The sequence below is a fragment of the Vigna unguiculata genome, chromosome 3, assembly GCF_004118075.2.
Source record: "Vigna unguiculata cultivar IT97K-499-35 chromosome 3, ASM411807v1, whole genome shotgun sequence".
In the NCBI taxonomy this organism is placed as follows: domain Eukaryota; kingdom Viridiplantae; phylum Streptophyta; class Magnoliopsida; order Fabales; family Fabaceae; genus Vigna; species Vigna unguiculata.
In genome coordinates, this window is record NC_040281.1 from 61,622,213 (window position 1) to 61,642,881 (window position 20,669).

At 28.2% G+C, this 20,669-nt stretch overlaps 1 protein-coding gene across 1 annotated transcript; it reads left to right on the forward strand.

The window, feature by feature from the left end:
- The first annotated feature begins 6 nt into the window (after positions 1 to 6).
- Positions 7 to 9,021, forward strand: LOC114178022 (importin beta-like SAD2). Its single transcript, XM_028063696.1, is given in 21 exon segments — positions 7 to 262; positions 347 to 522; positions 654 to 837; positions 1,377 to 1,486; positions 1,567 to 1,644; positions 2,293 to 2,489; positions 2,573 to 2,633; positions 2,913 to 2,987; positions 3,113 to 3,190; positions 3,314 to 3,376; positions 3,450 to 3,533; positions 3,610 to 3,785; positions 4,317 to 4,356; positions 4,445 to 4,588; positions 4,729 to 4,848; positions 4,926 to 5,153; positions 5,626 to 5,802; positions 6,442 to 7,123; positions 7,527 to 7,744; positions 8,079 to 8,214; positions 8,533 to 9,021. Coding segments are annotated over 21 exon segments (3,330 nt in total). The 5' UTR covers positions 7 to 117; the 3' UTR covers positions 8,691 to 9,021.
- The last annotated feature ends 11,648 nt before the right edge of the window (positions 9,022 to 20,669 follow it).

Sequence of the window (20,669 nt, forward strand, 5' to 3'; positions counted from 1 at the left end):
GAAAAGGCGGAATCTGCCGTATAAAAAGTAGACACATTCCCGCCAATATGCAAGAGCTGGTGCGCAAAACTAGGGTTTCCGTTCAACAACTGCGAAGGCCCCTCAGCTGCATTGACCATGGCGGAGGACCTTACTCAGATCGCTCACTTGCTCAACAGCACCCTCAGCCCCGACGCCGACGCCGTCCGCGCCGCCACCGACTTGCTCGACCGCCTCTCCGTCAATCCGCAATTCCCTTTCCACCTCCTCACCCTCTCCACTGGTATTAATTTCATTTCCCTATTCAACTACTCTTTCTGGAGACAAAGCAATCGTGATGGTTCTCGTTTCGTGTTTTTGCTAACAGGAGCAGGAAATCAAGGCCAGAAAATTGCCGCTGCTACCTACCTCAAGAATCTCACTCGACGTAACGTCAGTAGCTCCGGCGAAAAGCCTTCGAACGTGAGCAAGGAGTTTAAGGAACAGCTGATGCAGGTGTTGCTTCAAGTCGAGTTATCCGTTCTCAAGATTCTAGTTGAAGTGGTATGACTATAGTCATTTTCGCTCTTTACTGCTTTTGAAATGTGTTCTGTTTATATTACCTGTATATGTGTGTGTGGGTACTTTATGTATATACATACATATTTTACTGATGAGTGATTCTGTGGCTGCAGTTCCGTCCCATTGTGGCAGCTGATTTTGTTAAGCATAATTTGTGGCCCGAGCTTGTGCCTAATTTGCAGGCTGCTATTCAGAATAGTCATCTTATCAACGGTTCAAACACTAAATGGAATACTGTAAATGCACTTATTGTTCTCCATGCTCTTATTAGACCTTTCCAGGTATTCAAATTTTAAAGTATGTGGTTATTATGAGTATTTGAATTTTCTGTTATTTGTTGTAATTTGTCGTATTGTTATTCTGTATGAAAGGAATGCCGTTTATTGATAACTTGTTTCAAATTTCTTTCTACTGGTTGAGTTGATGTGTAAAGGATGGAAAAGAACTTGTCACCGACTTGTGTCTTGCATTCTACGAATTTACATGTGCTTCTTTATTGATTTTTTGCCCTGGTTTATGTGGTCTTAAGTTCATTCGGAATCTTTGCCAGTTTTGTTCTCTGAAACATTTTATTTTTAACATGTCTTTATTGTTAGAAAGATTTTTTTTTTCTCATGTGCATTTGTGTCCTGGTTAGCCACATTCTGAACTCTAGGATTGTACTTCTTTCTATAATAACACTTTAGCTCTCTTTTGTTTTTGTATAACTTTGTATGTAATGTGATGCATGTTGAATGACTTATGGAAATACAAACTTTTAACCATTAAATGTAGAAGATAATTGGTGGACTTTTGGTTGCTTCGTCTCATGTTAGATTCACTTCTTCATCTTGCAGTATTTTTGAATCCTAAAGTAGCTAAGGAGCCAGTACCGCCACAGTTGGAGCTTATATCTAAAGAAGTTCTTGTGCCTTTGCTTGCTGTTTTCCATCAATTTGTTGAAAAGGTGTTGTCTTCTTCTTATTTGTGTTTCTATCCTTTTGGCACGAGTTTCACTTCTGAGTGATTTAATGATGCTTGGATCAGGCTTTAGCAACCCATGCCAGAGCAGAAAAAGAAACTGAGAAAGTTCTTCTCACTATATGCAAATGCCTACATTTTGCAGTAAGTATAGACATACAAAAGTCTACACATTAGTTATTTTCTGCATTAATGTGAAAATATTCAATCATGGTGGAGCTAAAACTTTTAAAGGATGTTATTATCTAAATGGCATTCTTCAGCTTCAATATTGATTGTGATGCCTGTACACTTGTTGTGTAACTTTGCTATTAAAGTCTGATAAGTGTACTGCACTTCTAAAAGTTGGACTTAGATGCTGAGTTTTTGACTTGTCAGCTTCAAGTGGAATTTGTGGCGTCCTGTGGTAATTTATCTCAATTTGACTATTGTTAGTATTGGGGTGTAGTTTTGTTGAAAGCACATTATATTATACTATATTCTGACAAAATTTTGGATGAAAAGTTCTTGCTGTAGGTCTTCATGTCTCTTATTTATAATGAAAATTGAAGTGTGTAAGAGAGATAGTGTTGCAGTGAATTTGTTCAAGAGAATTTGGTTCTTTCAGTGAAAAGGAAAATTTCAGAAAGTGTTGCACATTATTTTCTGTTTTACCAGTTTTTATTTTGTCCAAGATTCAGACTTAATTTTTTACCTGTACTTAACATGCTTTATTCTGTTATTCTACTGCTACTTTATATCCCTTTTAAATTGATGTTTCCTTTTCTTTTTACATGACATTTTTATTTGTAGATGAAGTCCTACATGCCATCAACATTGGCTCCTCTGTTACCTTCATTTTGTCGGGACCTAATGAGCATTTTGAGTTCTCTGAGCTTTGATGGTGCAGTCAATCAAGAGGATGAATATTTGACCAGATTGAAGACCGGAAAGAGAAGTCTGCTTATTTTCTCTGCCCTTGTCACCCGGCACAGGAAGCATTCTGATAAGTAATGTGGTTCATAAAGTGTTTTTAAATTGAATATAAGTTTTTTTGCTATTGTATATTGAATCATATGCTCCTCATTTTCAGGTTGATGCCAGAAATTATTAACTGTGTTTTAAACATAGTCAAGTTTAGCAAAAATACGAGTGTAAGATATTTTCATTATTTCTCGTGCTTAATGACTAGTTAGTTGGTCTGAACATGGTTATGATTTATAATTTAGCTCTTCGTTGGCCAGAATTCTAAAATACTTAACAGTGCTGTTCCTGAAACCGTTGTATTCTCAGCATTGGATTTATTTTCCAAACTGCTTCAAAGTCTTTATTTATCTTTAACTTGATTCTGGACTTGTCTTACCTTGATATTTATTGTTATAGTTCCTCGTATTGGGCATTCCAAAATTTGAACTGTTATGTTCCTCTTGCAGCGACTTCCTTTCCTGTCTGAGAGGCTTATGTCCCTAGGTTTTGATGTAATTTCAAATATATTAGAGACGGGGCCGGTAGGTGGTTTTATGCTTTATTTTTTCTTGTTTCAATTGTTAGAATGCTAAAAAACGTGAATTTTTTAGTGACCATATTCTTCAAAATACTCATCTTTGATGGGCTTCCATGTAATTTTATGCAGGGATGGCGTTTAGTTTCTCCACATTTTACAACTCTATTGGAATCTGCAATATTTCCAGCATTAGTATTGAATGAGAAGGTCAGAATTTATTTAAACAAAAGTAACATGGATAGTGTTTTTGCTTAAGTGGAATAAATCAGTCAAAAACTGCTTATTATATATTTTTTCTTATTAATTGCTTATGGAAATGTTGATGAGTAGGACATGTCAGAGTGGGAAGAAGACCCAGATGAGTATATACGGAAGAATCTTCCTTCAGATATAGTATGAGAATTGATCTTTGTTTCTCTTTTTTTTTCCTTAATGTTTAGATATATCTGACCTGAACTTATATTAGGATGAAATTTGTGGATGGAGAGAGGATTTATTCACAGCCAGAAAAAGTGCAGTAAACTTACTTGGTGTTATTTCGATGTCAAAGGTTACTGCTCAACAAAGATTGATTAATCTATGGCTTAGTTATTACCATTGTTCATTTTTGTCATTAATGTCTGCAGGGTCCACCAATGGAGACTGCCACTGACAGTTTATCAGCTTCATCCAAGCGTAAAAAAGGTCAAAAGAACAAAAAAAGCAATCAACGCCGCTCTATGGGAGAGTTATTGGTGCTTCCATTTTTGTCCAAGTTTCCCATTCCTTCTGCTTCCGATTTGTCTCAGAAAATACTGAATAAGTGAGTTTTATGCATGTTTCCCCAATTAAGTAAATTCAAATTATATTTGTAAGATCGATGACCTCATCTATATTAATAAATACTCTGTTAATTTGTAGTGTGTTTTTGGAAGTCTATTCTATTGACATTGCTATAATATAATTAGCAGTATGAGTATGTATGTGCTTTCATTTTGAATCAGTCTCGAAAGGATATAGCTGAACTTGGTTCTTGTTTGATGCACCTCTGTTGAAGAAATAATTGCTTTCAAAAGAACCCTCAAAAAGATGCCAAATAAAAAGTTATTTTCACAAATCAAGTCAATTTAGTCAAACATGAGACTAAAGAATTGTGTTTGCAGCTATCATGAATTTATACAAATGCTATGTACATTTTTTGTTTTTATAATGCCTTTCGCTTCTTTTTTCAATAGAACTTTAATCTTGATTAAAGAGGGCAAGTTTATTTGTTGTGTAGATATCCTTACTCTATAATAGGTTAATTTCCTTTCTTTATGACTTTTTGTACATTTTCTTGTTACGTCTATGGCAGTTACTTTGGTGTTCTTATGGCATATGGTGGCCTGCAAGATGTGAGGACATTTCTTCTTTTGTTCAACTATTTATCATTTTTTCTATGATAATTTACAAAAAGTAGTTTTAAATTCTATAATTTTACAGTTTTTGAGGGAGCAAGAACCTGAATTTGTAACAACCCTTGTACGAACACGGATTTTACCTCTGTACACTGTAGCTGTGTCCATACCATACCTTGTTGCCAGTGCAAATTGGATACTTGGAGAACTAGGCTCCTGTCTGCCAGAAGTAAGACAAAATGTCAATTAATCTTTCATGACTCAAAGAAGCATTAGATTCAAATTGCTTATCATTATGCTTTCATGTTACTGTAATGACAAATTACTTTCAAGACATAGTTGATCCCAAGTTGGTTTGTCTGTTTTCAGGAGATGTGTACTGATGTATATTCTCAGTTGCTTATGGCATTGGTCATGCCGGATAGGCAGGAACCTTCTTGCTATCCAGTGCGGGTTTCTGCTGCTGGGGCAATTTCCACACTACTTGATGTGAGCATTTAGTTCCCTGATTTGTTTTGTTCTTACACTTTTCTCTCATTGTTTTCTGTTCCTGTCTTCTTTTTCAGAATGACTACATGCCCCCTGACTTTCTACCCCTTCTCCAAGTAATAGTCGGTAGCATTGCAAAGGATGAGATTGAGAGCGAGAGCGAGTGTTCCATCTTATTTCAGCTTCTCAGTTCTATTATGGAAGCTGGAGATGAAAAAGTTGCGGTCCATATTCCACATATTGTCTCCTCAATAGTGGGTTCAGTCTCAAAATGGTTAACTGTCAATGCGGAGCCTTGGCCTCAAGTATGTTGATCTTTCTTACGTATTTATTGGTTAAAAAATCACTTCTATTTGCTTTACCAGACAATTCTAATACATAATAACATTAAATCTGGATGTTTGAATGTTTGTTGAAATTTCTTCACAAGAATCCACATGGTTTTCAGGATTGGAAGGTTAATGATTTGAGTTGGATGAAATTGAAGACCTGCTTACACTGTTATGTGCATAATTGAAACCTTTCTCCTGTTTGTATGCTGTAGATTGTTTCTATATAGCCACTCGTGCCTTGATCTGTTTTACCCAATATAATATTTTCTTCCAGGATAACATTGAATACATTTTTTGTGTGTACAGTGACGTGTTTGCCTTGATATGCTGAGTTTTTTTTTCCTTAGTTGCTTTGTTTGAGGGGGGCATATTCTTTTCTTGCTTTGATTTTGAGTTGTTAGGCTATACATGTGCTACTTTTTATGTGTTTATGTATGTACAATAGGTGGTTGAAAGTGCAATTGGTGCTCTGGCAGTTATGGGTCAGACTTGGGAAAATTCGAGGCCTGAAGAATCTGATTCGGATGAGTCTCGTGATAAATGGACTGCGGATCACGTGACCATTGCTAGAGCTTTTGCTGCACTCTTGCAGCAGGCTTGGCTTGCCCCTCTATGCACACTGGTTAGCTTGAGTTCCTTTTAAATTGAACTTTGATTTTCTTTACTTTATGTGCCCAAGGGAAAGAGAAAAAGAGAATTTGAATGTGCTTGATGAAACTCTGATTTGTGATGATCTATCTTGTGACATTGTATTTTTTTCTTTTCGTCTCAAATGTTTTCGGTGATAACAATGATAATCTGTCTGACGCACCTCTTCTAAGAATTTTTTATTACTATTATTCTTTGGAGTATATATATTCTTATACACTTGTGCTGATCGGTCCCGCTCCTTGCTTTATGGTTTGTCTATCAGATAATAATTTACTTTCCTTATGTCTTTTGCATTACATTAAAATGTGATTAAATATGTTTTTAGTCACGAGAATGCATTTTGTTCCTCAAAATAAATTGTTTATTTTGGTTCCTCAGTCATGACAGTGTTATGTTTCCTTATTTCCCCAAATGAGTAATCTGAAAGGGGAGATGTTTTGTGAAGGATAAGGACTACATTTGACACATTTCCACAACTGCTGGATTGAATTTAAAACGACAATTATTATTATTAGTGACAAAATGAATATTGTATTGTTTACAATATTTAACCCTTTTAATATGTATTGTCTTTTTAAAAGTTTTTTCACCTTTTCCTGAATTTGACAAGGATCAACAAGACCAGCAAGCTCCCCCCTCATCATGCATAGAAAATTTGTCAACTTTGCTACAGTCTGTGTTGCTATCTGTTGATGGAAATCACATGATTCAAGAGCTCAAAGTATCAGAGCTGGTGTCAGTTTGGGCTGAAATGATTGCGGAGTGGCATGCATGGGAGGAATCAGAGGATTTATCAATTTTTGAGGTGATTAAGGAAATTGTAAATATAGATCGTAGATATAGGCTGAACAACTTTGTTGTAAAAGATATGCCACCCCCTCCAGCTCCACCTGTTCCTGAACGTTCAATTATAGAAGGCATTGGAGCTTTCATCAGCGAGGCAATTAAGCAATATCCTTCTGCAACTTTTCGAGCTTGTTCATGTGTCCATATATTACTACATTGTCCAACCTACTCACCTGAAACAGAAGGTGTAAGACAGTCATTAGCTGTTGCTTTTAGTCAAGCAACCATCTCTAGGCTCATAGAGGTTCAAAGCACGACCGGTGCTATTTGGAAGCCCTTATTGCTTGCGATATCTTCATGTTATTTGTGTTATCCTGATATTGTAGAAAGTATCCTAGAAAAGGGTAAACGTGGAGGCATCAGAATATGGGCTTCTGCTCTGTCCCATATATGCAACACATCTTCTGAGCCTGGTCTGACGGCTGAATCTGAGATGAAGTTAACTGGTAAATAGTTCCTTTCAATCATTACTTAATTTAAATAATATTTTGTTTTCCTGTTTCTAAGTAATTGTCTATCTGGCCTATTTATTTATTTAATTGTCTATATTATTACATGCTTTATTCATTATTTACCTTCTAAGATTGTTTTAAGCAATATAGCACAATGCCATTCTATTGTTTGTGCTGGAACTCGAAGTGGTGGTAGTTGTAAAGCGAAATCTTACTAATCACGCGAAAACCTGCATGGTTCTTGATTGTACTTGTGCTTTTTACTCATTATTGAATATATTGTTTAAGGTTACTGTTTATCTGAGTTATAAGTTCTAACAGTCAAAGAAACAAAGTCAAAAAGTTGAAACTGTTTTTTTAACAAAGTTTTGTTAATTTCTTTCTTGGTGAAATTTAGTGATGACATTGGCCCGATTGATTGAGCAACTTCTCAAACAAGGGAAGTCAGGTGATGAAATTCAGAGTTGCTTTACTTCATTGTTGGAGGTATCCATAAGATTGAAAGAAGCACGTGATGGGAAAGATGAACATGGATCCGATGATGCTGAAGATGACAGTGACAATGAGGAGGATGAGGATGAGGATGATGACACTGACAATGATGATTATGATGAGGTTGATGTTTGGAGTGCTTTCACACGAGAAAATGCTAGCAATACATTATCTAACATACGTTTTTCATCACACTCTTGGTATTTAAAATTTGTAGAAAGCACAAAATTGTGTGGGTCACTCCATATTTAATGAACCTCACAAGATTTTGTAGTTTTCAATAAAAGTTTTCCTAATATAGGATAGTACGTTGCTAGCACTCCTCATATTTCTTATTTTTTTAGTATTATTTGTACTTCATAGCATATCAATATGCATCTCTTTTTTCCCTCATGTGATTAACATGTTCTCTTCCTCATTTTCTCTTTTTGGTTGGTTTGTTTGTTTGTTTCAATAGGACTCTGGGACCGAGGAATATGAAGAAACAGAAGAAGAATTTCTTAAAAGGTATGCTAAAGCTGCTGAGGCATTGGAAAATGGTTCAGCTATTGAAGAGGGGGACGATGAAGACCAGGAACTGGAGCTGGAAATAGGTAATCCTTTTTCTGTATATGCATATGAGAATATGTGCTTAATCTCCTTATTATTAAACTTGCATCGCCCACATAAAAAGGAAACTTCTAAGTTGGTCATTGCATCATTATAATTAATCTAGAGTTTTTAGGCGGTTTCATCACCAGTGGTCAAGAACATTTTATTCATGAATATCGTTCTCAGAAATTAGGTTCACAAATCTCATGGGGAAATATCGCTATACCCATGGGTATCACCCTGAACCAACCCGAATATATCCGCTCTGGCTGGGCACGGTATTATCTTATTTTTAATCTGTTATCATGATCCGAATACAGGTCAATTAATGGACATTGATGAACAAATGGTATTATCATCCCTGATAGGCCAGTACCATCATGTGCTCATACGAGGACTGGTTTTGCCGTCGGAGCTCGTTGTTAATTTTCTGAATGCCTTCCCCGTGTACAATTCTTACTTCAATCAATACAGATAGTCAAGGTTTGTTTACGTTGTGTGTAAATGGATATTTTAATTTACAAAAAGTCGGGGGGTTTATTTAAATTTAAACGTGTGTACAAAGGAAATATTTATTTTTTTCAATTTTGGGAAAGGGTTTTTCTTGAAATATTTAGTTGCTATTCTTTGGTTGATTAGTATTGTGTAATTATTCTTTTAATTGGGAAGTGGAGCTAGTTTTCATTTACAGTCTGGGGTTTCATGAGAGTTGAGGCAGCACTTGGGAGCAGCGAAAATGTATACCTGTGAACAATTGTCTAGGTTTGATTGGTTAATGATTTATGCACTTTGATGATTGTTGTGTCAAAGGAATTGGATCTTCTAAAATTTCAAATTAATCTGCAAGGGTGAAGTACTTATTTAGTCTCTAAACTTTGATCTAAAATTAAAATTTGCTTCTGTTTGAAATTTTAATATATCTTGGATTCTAAATTTTAAAAATGAATGAATATAATTCTTTTAATTCAAATATATTAATTTTTTTTAGGTATCGAACATATTTTTAATAGATATTGAATCAAGAATGTAGATATTGAACTAAGAATGTGTCAAATAGTGTAAAAAAATTTAATACTAATATGAAGAGCGTTTGACAGTCAAAAAAATTAACATAATTGGGTTAAAAGAATTATATTCATCGATTTTCTAAATTTAAGAATTAAAATGTATCGAAATTTTAGACATGGATGAATTTTAATTGGATCAAAGTTTGAGGATTAAAAACATAATTAATCCTAATATCCAATTATGATGTAATGTAAATAAGTTTTGAAAATAAAAGGATAAGTGTTTTTTATAACTTTAAAATTAGTAGGTATTAAATTGTTCCACTCAAAATTCGCCAATTTTGGACTACAATAATTCTGATGCGTTTATATATTGGTAAATATTTTATTGTGATTACACGCGAATGCTATTAATTTACAAACATGAAAGCTATCTTTAGTTTCATGGATAAATTAACATATTAAATATTAAAGATTTAAAAAGTGTAGGTAGCAATCCCCGTTCGATCAATTTTAAATGGCTTAGAAGTTTATTTAAATCAAATCAAAATAATGCTTTATTTTAATGAAAAAAATTCAGAGTTATAAAATATTATTGTTACGTGTCAAACTAACATCTAACACATTGCTACATGACCGAGACATTTTGATATGAGAGTGCCATATGTCACTCTCATGCAAGATGTCATTGTCTACGTTTCAATTTGACCCCCCCTGTATTTCTTTTTTGTAACAACTATGAGACTGACTCGTGCGTACTCACAAGTTGTATGTTTTTTATTTTGTATATTAAATAGTAAAATATTATGTAATGAAATATCATGACAATTATGTTATATTGTTGTAACTGTTGTTATTAAAGTAACGAAGTAGTAAGTACTAAATCTAAATGATGTAATAATAATTTCAGTTTTAAGTATAATAAATAAAATTGATATCAAATATAGTGCAGTTAATTGATTTTACGAAATAATTATTATAATAGTTTGTGACCCAAGTAGGAATGATAAATAAACTCGCGCCCGTACCAGTTTTGACGAGGAATCCCAACATTGACCGGGTATGGTATGGATATGGGGATGTACATATTTGTCCCGTCCTCATACTCGTCAAAATACTACTTAATATAAAAAAAAATTATCATTTTTACTCTATTATTATTTCATTTGAAGAAATATTTTGTTTCGCTAAAATAATTTTCGTTATTTCTAAATCATTAGTTATGTTGATATTTAAAAAGTTTTCTTAGATCTCTAAAGTATTTTTCATTTTAACATACCCTTGATTATATAGTTGTCCCGGCCCTTATACCTGTCAAAATACTAAGTAATATAAAAAAATTATCATTTTTACTCTATTATTATTTCATTTGAAGAAATATTTTGTTTCGCTAAAATAATTTTCGTTATTTCTAAACCATTAGTTATGTTGATATTTAAAAAGTTTTCTTAGATCTCAAAAGTATTTTTCATTTTAACATACCTTGATTATGTAGTTGTTTTCCTCCGTGTGATTTCATTCAATGGTCTCTCAAATTGTTTCTAAGACGCACATTTGATAATTTTTTAATATTTTTATTTTCATAATGTAAAATACTACTTTGATATATTTTATATAATTATCTTATATTTTTTAACTCATTATCATACTTTGATTTTGTCACTATAATTGTATAAATAAATTTTAACACTTTATTATTATTAGTTTAATATTTGTTTTTTACATTATTTGGGTCAAGTGCTTTATTATAACTTTTACTAGTATATAAAGAAGAGATTCATTGTAATTTAAAAAGTAAAATTGAAGTAAAGATACATTTAACATATTTTAATATGAATATCTGTTTTCTTTTATATTTTTTTAAACAAATTAAATTTTATCAGCTACAATTCATTATGTTTGCAAATTTAACATAAGTTTTGATTCTTATGAAATTTTATTTGGTTTTCTAATTTGAAATATATACAATTATAACATAATTTTTTTATAAATATTTATATCGGAGAAACAACCCTCCTCTTAATATGGAATATTTAATAATATTATGTTTCCTATGTCCTCATTTTTTATTATTTTATAAAAAATTAATTAATTAATATTAAAACAGTAAGAAAACTGGTATGGGTATGGGTACAAGTATATACCCGTTACCCTGTGGGGATGGGGATGAGGATGGGGATGGGGATGGGGATGGGGATGAGAATGAGACAAAAGTTTGATACCTCGGGTATAAGGATGGATGTTTTTTATGGGGATGGGTATGGGATAGTGAAACCCGTCTTTACCCCATCTTGTTGCCATCCCTAGACCCGAGCGTGTACACGTTTCTTTTTGTTTTTTGTTTTATTTCAAATCTTTGAAAAATAATAATATAATTGTTATTATATTTATTTAACCATTAATAATAATAATAATAATATTATTAGAAATTTTAAAAACTTTAAAAGATTAAAAATCTATTTAGCAAAATTATTTAGTATAACAACGCTTTTATAATTAAAAAAAAACTTATATTAATAACACCACTATGAATAGTAATAATAATAATAAAAATAATAATGATACCAATAATACAAACTAATGATAATAATAATAATAATGTTTATGTTATAAATATTAATGTCAATGTTATATTAAGGTTAATTTTAACGATAATATAATCTATAATTATATATAAAGATATACATCAATAACAAAACAAATAAAAATGACAACTAATTTAAATATAATCTTATAGTAAATAAAATTAAAATGTGTTTCTAACTATAATAATTATAATACTATTATATTAATAATAATAACAATACAACAACTAAATATATAAAAGATACACATTTTTTTGTATTCTTTTCCTATTTTACAATTTTATCCTGTTAATTATAATTTGTTAAATTTAAATAATGATTCATAATAAAAATTTAGTTGTCAGTTTTATAATTTTACTAATATAGAGATAAAATAAACAATAAAACAAATAAAAAATGTAAGTAATTGAGATATGATCTCGTAATAAATAAAAATAAAATGTCTAACCATAATAATACTGATAATAATAATAATAATAATATCATTACAACAATATCGCGTAGTGATAATAATAATAATAATAATAATAATAATAATAATAATAATAATAATAATAATAATAATAATAATAATAATCTATAACAATAATAAAGTGGATTATCCTTTTTGTGTCAACATTATAAAATACCAATTTTATCCTTCAAATATAATAATTTATTAAATTTTTAAAAAATAACCGTTACTTTTACAATTTTTTTATAAAATCGGCTATCATTGTTTCTTTTTTTCTTCTTTATCTATCAATGGTTATTATTTCATCTATATATTTTAGTTTATATATTAACTTAATAATATTACAATATTATCATCTAATAATATAATATCACGCATATCTAAAAAATGCATATAGCGCCTGTGTTTACGCTAATAATAATAATAATAATATAACTACATATATAAAGAGATAAACATCTTTGATATCCCTCTTTTATTTTTTCAATTTTAACCAATTAATTATTATATTTTAAATTTAAATAATTAATTATAATAAAAAAAATATTTTTTAGTTTTATTATTTTATTAATTTATGTAACTCTTTGTTTGAATTAAAATAATTATTTAGATGTAAAGATAAATAAATAACAAAACAAATAAAAATGGCAAGTAATTGAAACATTATTCTTACCTAATAAGTGAAAATAAAATATGAAACTAACCATAATAATAGAAATAATAGAAATAATAATAGTAAATATTATAATAATTATATTTCTTATGGATAATAAAAACAATTATATTTTAATAATAATAATAATAATTACGAACGATAAAAGTAATATTAATAATAATAATAATAATTATTATTATTATTATAGTGGTTAATAATATAATATTTTTGAAATATGATAATAATAATAATATAATAATTATAGTTATTAGTTATAATTCTTATTAACGATAATAATAATAACTATTATTATTAATAATAGTGATAATTAATAATAGTAATAATATTAAAATAAAATAGTTATAATATATAATAATAATGATAATAATAATAATAATAACAATTATAGATAATAAAAATAATATTAAAAATAATAATTATGGGATTAATAATATAATATTTTTAAAATATCAATTTTTTAAATTAGACATGGTAGTAATTATAATAATAATATAATAATTATAGTTCTTATTAATGATAATAATAATTATTATTCTTAATAATAATAATGATAATAATAATAATATTTCTAATACTTCTTTTCTCATATCAATAATATATAATAAAAAAATTAATATATTATATATTAATATTAATAATAACAGTAATAACTTTACTATTAATAATATTAATAATATATAATAGTGGTTATAATTTTACTATTATCACTATAAATAATATTCATAAAAATTCTAATATTAATACTTATAAAAGTATTATAAATAATAATATTACTTATAATTAATATTATAGTTGAAATCATAAATAAATGAAAAAGTAAAAATAAAATGATTTTTGTAGGATTTGAACCTAGGTCCTTTTATATCAGAATTTTAAAATGACGGAAAAATTAATTTTTACGACACGTGTCAATAAAAGAATATGGATAATGTAATAATTTTGATGGTATCTTCTTTTCTTAATATGTAATAGATTTAATCCCACTCTTTTATCTCAATTTAATCTTTTTTTTTTAATTTAACAATTTCGTCCTTTTCAAATTAGAACAAATTTAATTTTTTATATAAATATTATAAATTTATTTTTATTAAAATTAATATTTTTATTCATATTAATATTTTTATTACATATTTTTAATAATATTAAGTTTATTTTAATTTATATATTTACATTGAGTTTTATTTAAAATTGTTTCCAAATTTTAAATTTATTTATTTTAAAGTGTTATAAATTTATCTAAAATTGTTTAACAAAAAATTACATTTGAATTTATATAATTATTATTTTTAAACCAATTCAAATACTTGTATAGAAATTAATGAATTTTACATATTTTAAAAAATATATAATAATTTGAAGTATCAATTAAAATAAATAAAAAATATTAAAATATGATGTAATAAAATTAATTATCATTTTTTTATGCATTTCATTTGGTTTTTATTTGAGAAATTTGATGCATAAGATGATTGTTAGTACTATACTATCATCATTAAAGGGATCTTACTTGTCAGTTTTTAGTTTTTTAAATTTTTTATTTTTTATTTTAAAAAAGTAAAAAATTTTCACGTGTTTATGACGTTGTGTATGATATTGATAGTGTGATGTGACAGTTTCATGTGTCACCTTCACATTAGATATCATCTTCTAAATCTCAATTTGAACATATATTTATATTTTGTCTCAATTTAATCAAATTCCATTTTTTTAATGTATACATTTTATCCCTTTCCAATTTAAAATGAAATTCAATTTTACATGGATATTATAAAAATAAAATACTAAAATTGATATTTTTATTAAAATCGACGCGAGTGTTTTATATTAAAATATAATAAAATAATTCTTATGAAATAGTCTCCTTCGTGTATTAAAATAGCCTGTTTATATTTTATTAAAACTGATTTTCTAATTAAATATTTTTAATAAGTTTAAGTTTTCTTAAATTTATATTTCACATCTCGAATTTTATTTAAAATTGTTTTCAAACTTTAAATTTATTTATTTTAAATTATTGTAAAATTATTTAAAAGTTGTACATTTGGATTTATGTAATTATTATTTTTAAACCAATTCAATTGTTTGTATAAAAATTATTTAATTGTACATATTTTTAAAATGTATATTGTGATATCTCGACTATTATATTAAATAATTATTATTTGATAAAAAGATGGAATTAATTTTTTTTTGTACAATAAGATTTTTTTCGAGAAGACACTCACGGTAATATATATATATATATATATATATATATATATATATTAATACTTTATATTTTTATAATTGTTCATGAAATATTACAAAAATATGTATTTGTATAATTTTAGGAGTTCTACGTCATAATAAAATATTACCTATATTTTTAATATCTCCTGAAGACATTAATATAGATTATCCATAAGTCAATATTCAGAAGATTCACCAATAATATTCCGAACAACGATCATTGAGCATGTTCCCTTTCTACTAATGCAACAGGTACATATGAAAGAAAAATATGAAAGGAGTGAGGTCTTTATAAGCCTTAAATGTCAATCTTAATAAACTAAACAAACAATAGAGACATTGGGGGCGAAAAATAAATACCTACAACCACAAAACTATATCTCGTTATACCAGACATATGGATCCAAATTCCATTTTTGATGATTCATTATGAACATCAAAAGTTACTTTGGAAAGTGATTAGGTTGTTGAGTATTTCTCATAAAACACTGGTACGATCAAAATTATTTATTTCTAGAGAATATTAGTCATTTATTGGCCCATAAAAGATATATATATATATATATATATATATACAACATATATGTATTCATTACCTAACATTGACGATGCCGAGTCGGTATCGGATAGTCCCAAGTTTGGCATATGAATATCTTAGTCCAGTGCGCTATTCTGAATTTTCCAGATATTCACCTACTTGGTAAAACTTCTTTAGATCCTACCATGGTCTCTACCTTTCATCCCGCAGTGTACCAAATTGTGACTATCCAAATATAAACACTCTGACACTAGTTTGATCTCAACTTATTGAAACCAACTTAACTTTCTTAAACAATTTCATTTTCAAAGGTCATAAAACATGATGACTATCAAATTATGTCATTGTATAAACTATACACAAAGAATATAAAATAACAAAAAAATGTACATGTAATTTTATTTTATCCGTGCATAGCTGGAGATAAATCAAATAATATAAAAAAATAAAACCAGTACATAATTGTAGATAAATTAAATAAAATAAATAAACATGACCTGTACATAATTGGAAATAACTCAAGTAAAATAAATAAACATGATCAATTCATAACTATAACTGGAGATAAATAAAATAAAATAAATAAACAGGATCAGTGCATAATTGGAGATAGATTAAATAAAATAAATAGTCAGGATTAGTGCATAACTAAATTAAATAAAATAGAGGAACAAGACGTGCATTACTAAAGATAAATTAAATAAACATAGACACAAATACAGACACACATACACACACACACACATAGACAAACAAACACACACACCCCATGCACGCACACACACATAGAGCTGTCAAAACAGGTAATCCGTCCTGGTCCTGCTCGACCCACCATGAGTTGATCACTTAGTGAACCAATTCAACCCGACTCACTGATTAGCGAGCCAAAAAAAATTGAACCTGATCCGGTCGAGCATGGGTTAGTGGGTTAAAAGGGTTGGCTCACAAGCTCACTTAATTAAAAAACTACAATTTTTAATTTTTTTTTTCAGTCAAAACTAAATTATAATGATAATTAAAATCTAAATAAGCTTATAATCCAAATACAAACTAAAATAAAAAAATACCAAATTATTTATGTGTTGGCTAAAAAAATAACCTAACTTGACCAAAATGCAAAGTTCAACTTAACAAAAAATAGTTGCGTGACCCTTTATTTGCGGGTCGGTGAGCCAACCCGGCTCACCACGGGTTCAACCCGGGTGAGTAGGGTTCTAAGGGAGTCGGATCAAAAATCAACCTGTATTAAAATTTATAAAATTTTTTCAACCCAACCCGGTCCGAACCCGTGGCGGGTCGGGTTGGCTCACGGATTCCAACACATTTTGACAGCTCTACACACACTACTAATGGTGCAACTAGGGGTTGTCTTCGTTTAACTTCATGTATTGGTATTTTTAGATGAAGTCGAAGTGAATATGTGAGTAATTTTTCCGCTTTTTTAAAGGTATAAACTTCTATTTATCGTGAATTTACAAGGGTTATTTATGTATTGGAGCATGCTTAGAATGATGAATTATAGGCTTTGGTTGGAGAGTGATTACTCTTTAGTGTGTCATGATTTTTTTTATTAACGAATGGTTCATTGGAGTCTTAGAGGGATATAATGTCGGTGCTTGCATTCATTCTTGTGAGTATATGCAATTCAAAGTTTCTTATGTTTTTTTGTGGAAGAGATCATTGTGCCGATAAGTTAGATAATTTAACCTTAATTCATAAAGAACAATATAAGTGGTTCAATACTCTATCTTTATATATTTATTTGTATATTTTTTCATAATAAGTATAGTTTGCATATGCTTAATGAAATGTAATTTTTAAGGTGGAATTGATGTGGTCCCCACATACTTTGTATTTGTTTATTTTATTTTTATTTTATAATAAATTTTAATGTGATGATAAATAATTGATGAATTTTGGGGTATCAGCATGGCTGATACGTTAAAGTTCATAATAAATGCCTAATAGGAATGTCAAAATTGGTTTGGTTGGTCGATCTACCAAAAAAGAGGTGTGACGAATTACTCTCTCAACCTCTCAATCCGGTGAACTCATCCCACCTGACCCAATGGAACCAAATCGTTTTCTTTGTTTGATGTTTTTATCTTTATTTCATATTCATTTTCATGTATTATTTAACTTTTAAATTAATGCGCTTTAAAGTAGGAATTACACGACTCATCTTGAAATGAATTTATGTAATATTATGTAATATTTTTTATGAGATTTATTATGTATTTCTTAAAGTCATTTTCCAATACTCATTAAATTAGTTGATAATATTTTATTAAAATCACAATAACGTAATAATAATATTTAATATTAAAATTTTCAACATCACGATCATATTAAAAAGAAAAGTTTACATCAATCATTAACGAAAGTTCAAGATGCACACGTAAGAAACCCCATCAAATAAAATCGAAGTTTAAAATAAAACGTAGATTCGCCTGTAAAATATCACCATAGAAATTAAAATGTTAGAATTGTTTAGTTACAAGCCTTTGATAATTAATTTTCCACTTAAATAAATTTTAGTTCTCATATGCCTTTATATTTGGTTCCCTATAAGTTTTTTTTTTTTTTTATTTTGTTTTTTGTGTTTTATTTATGTCATTAGTTTTGTTATGTTTAATAATACTGACATTGTGTGTCACGTGTAAAAAAAGTGTCATACAAACAATGTTATTACATTGAATCAAACATCATATAAGGAAAGACCTAAGAAAACATGTAAAGTTATTAATACTTTTGTAAGTAACAGGTAAATAACTTTAAAAAATTGATTACATCCGTGATATTTTTACTATTTTTTTTTTAATTTGTTGTCACATTAAAATAATTATAGGTTTAATGTCACTTTTTGTCTCTAAATATTTTATGAAATTACTCAATGAAGTTGTTTAATTATTTTCGTCTTAATATAGTTTTAGTATTTGTTAAAAAAGCCATTGTAGTCTTGTAAAAATTGTTATAATGACTAACTACGTAAGTGAGACATGACACATGTGAAACATCTTTTGAATTTATATGGATATATATATATATATATATATATCAGGTGGTTCTATGGTCATTTTAATAATTATAATTAGTTTTTGAATTAAAGTTTAAATTGATTTATAAAATCAGTTATCAAAGTTTAAAGTATTATTATCATTAAAATGTTTCCGTTAATGTTAATGTTAGATAGTAATTTAGACTTTAATCTATAAATTAAATATTATTATTATTTTATTAACTATATAAATTATTTTAGATATTAAATTTAATTTATAAAATGATTTTTTATTTAATAATATAGTGTATGACTTAATCTGTTTAAAGGAAAAAAGAAGAAGTAAAAATACACTAAATGGTGCACGGAAAAGTTGTAAAGTCAATCCAGTAAGTGTTGGTGTACCAGGCGAGTTATGCTCAGGATGGATTTCAATAAATATGAGAAGAAAATAAGATGAATATAAGGTTGATTTTGGATTAAAAAAAATTGTAATGAATTGAGTAAATTTAATATGAAAATGTATAAAAGTTTGTGTGTATAATGTAAGGAGTATAATAAATTAAAAGTAATATTTTAATAAATAAATTTTTTATTTTATTTTATCCTAATTATAAAATTAATTTAATATAAAATATAATTAGTGTTATATATATATATATATATGTATAAATATATTATTATACTGCCTAAACTCTTTTTTTTTTACAAACATTTTGTTTTGCTTTAACTTATAAACATGAAGGCCCAAACCTTCCTCATTGAAATCACAGCAAAATATAAAGATAAGTGTATTAAACGATGAAAATATATTCAGTATATATAATTTCCATGGGAGATTTTAAATACATTAGTAAGTACATACAACACTAAAAATTATCTGCATCATCGTTTTTATGGATAAAAAAGACAATAAAAGCATAAAAAATAGTAACCATATGAATATGAATATATGGATACTCAAACAGTATGAAAACAATAAATAATTAAACACACATTTAAAAAAAAAAAAATTTGTGAAGATTAAACAAAACCTGATGATATCTCATGGAATTTGAGAAAACATAAACAGGTGTTGGTATACTTTTTTACACCAACAAATCAATCCGTGCCTTTTTAATTTGAGAAAAGAAAAAAAAAAAAACCCGAAGCATAAGCAATAAAGAATATTAAAAAAGGTATAAACTTTAATAGAAAGATAATTTTTAGAATTCTCCATTACTAAACCAATTCATTGACTTTGCATGTATTTTAATGTATCATTTGAAAATGGCTACTTGTATTTTCCAATACAAACTGTTTTTATATATATTATTTAAATTAGACTGCCTCTATGTCAAGCAACTTACTAACTTATTCATTGACCTATTTCCAATATTCGAAGAAAAAAAAATTCTTTTAAATAGAAAATACAATGAGAAATTCTTGTTTTCCTCTTCTTCTATTTTAATCCCTTATCTCCGATGACATCATTGTCGGTGGAACAGTACCGAGGACATTACAGGTAATCAATCAATTATTAAAATAAATGTTGAATACCATATATTTCGACACATATTTTTTTTCTTCAAAATATCCTATGTTATCTATCACAATTTACTAAAGCATTAAAGTTTTTTTAGTTATGTTACTGTTTTCGATTCATTTATCTCAATAAAGATTTTTAATATTATTAATTGAAATTTATTAGAAATTACAACAATTAAGAAATTAAGTGTTATTCTACAACTTTTTATACTAATTTTTGAAATCTAAATCGATATAAATTTTGTTTCGCTTTAATAAATTATAAGGGAGATGTGGTAAAACAAATGTTTAAATATAATTTTTGGATTCGCGATAAAACCAGGGGTGCAAAAGTAAATATACACCTCCAATTAAAATATTGTTATAATAATAAAATAAAAAATGAAATCTAAATTACGAAACCCTTTGTATCTTTACATAGTGGGAACTTCCTTCTTTTCCTT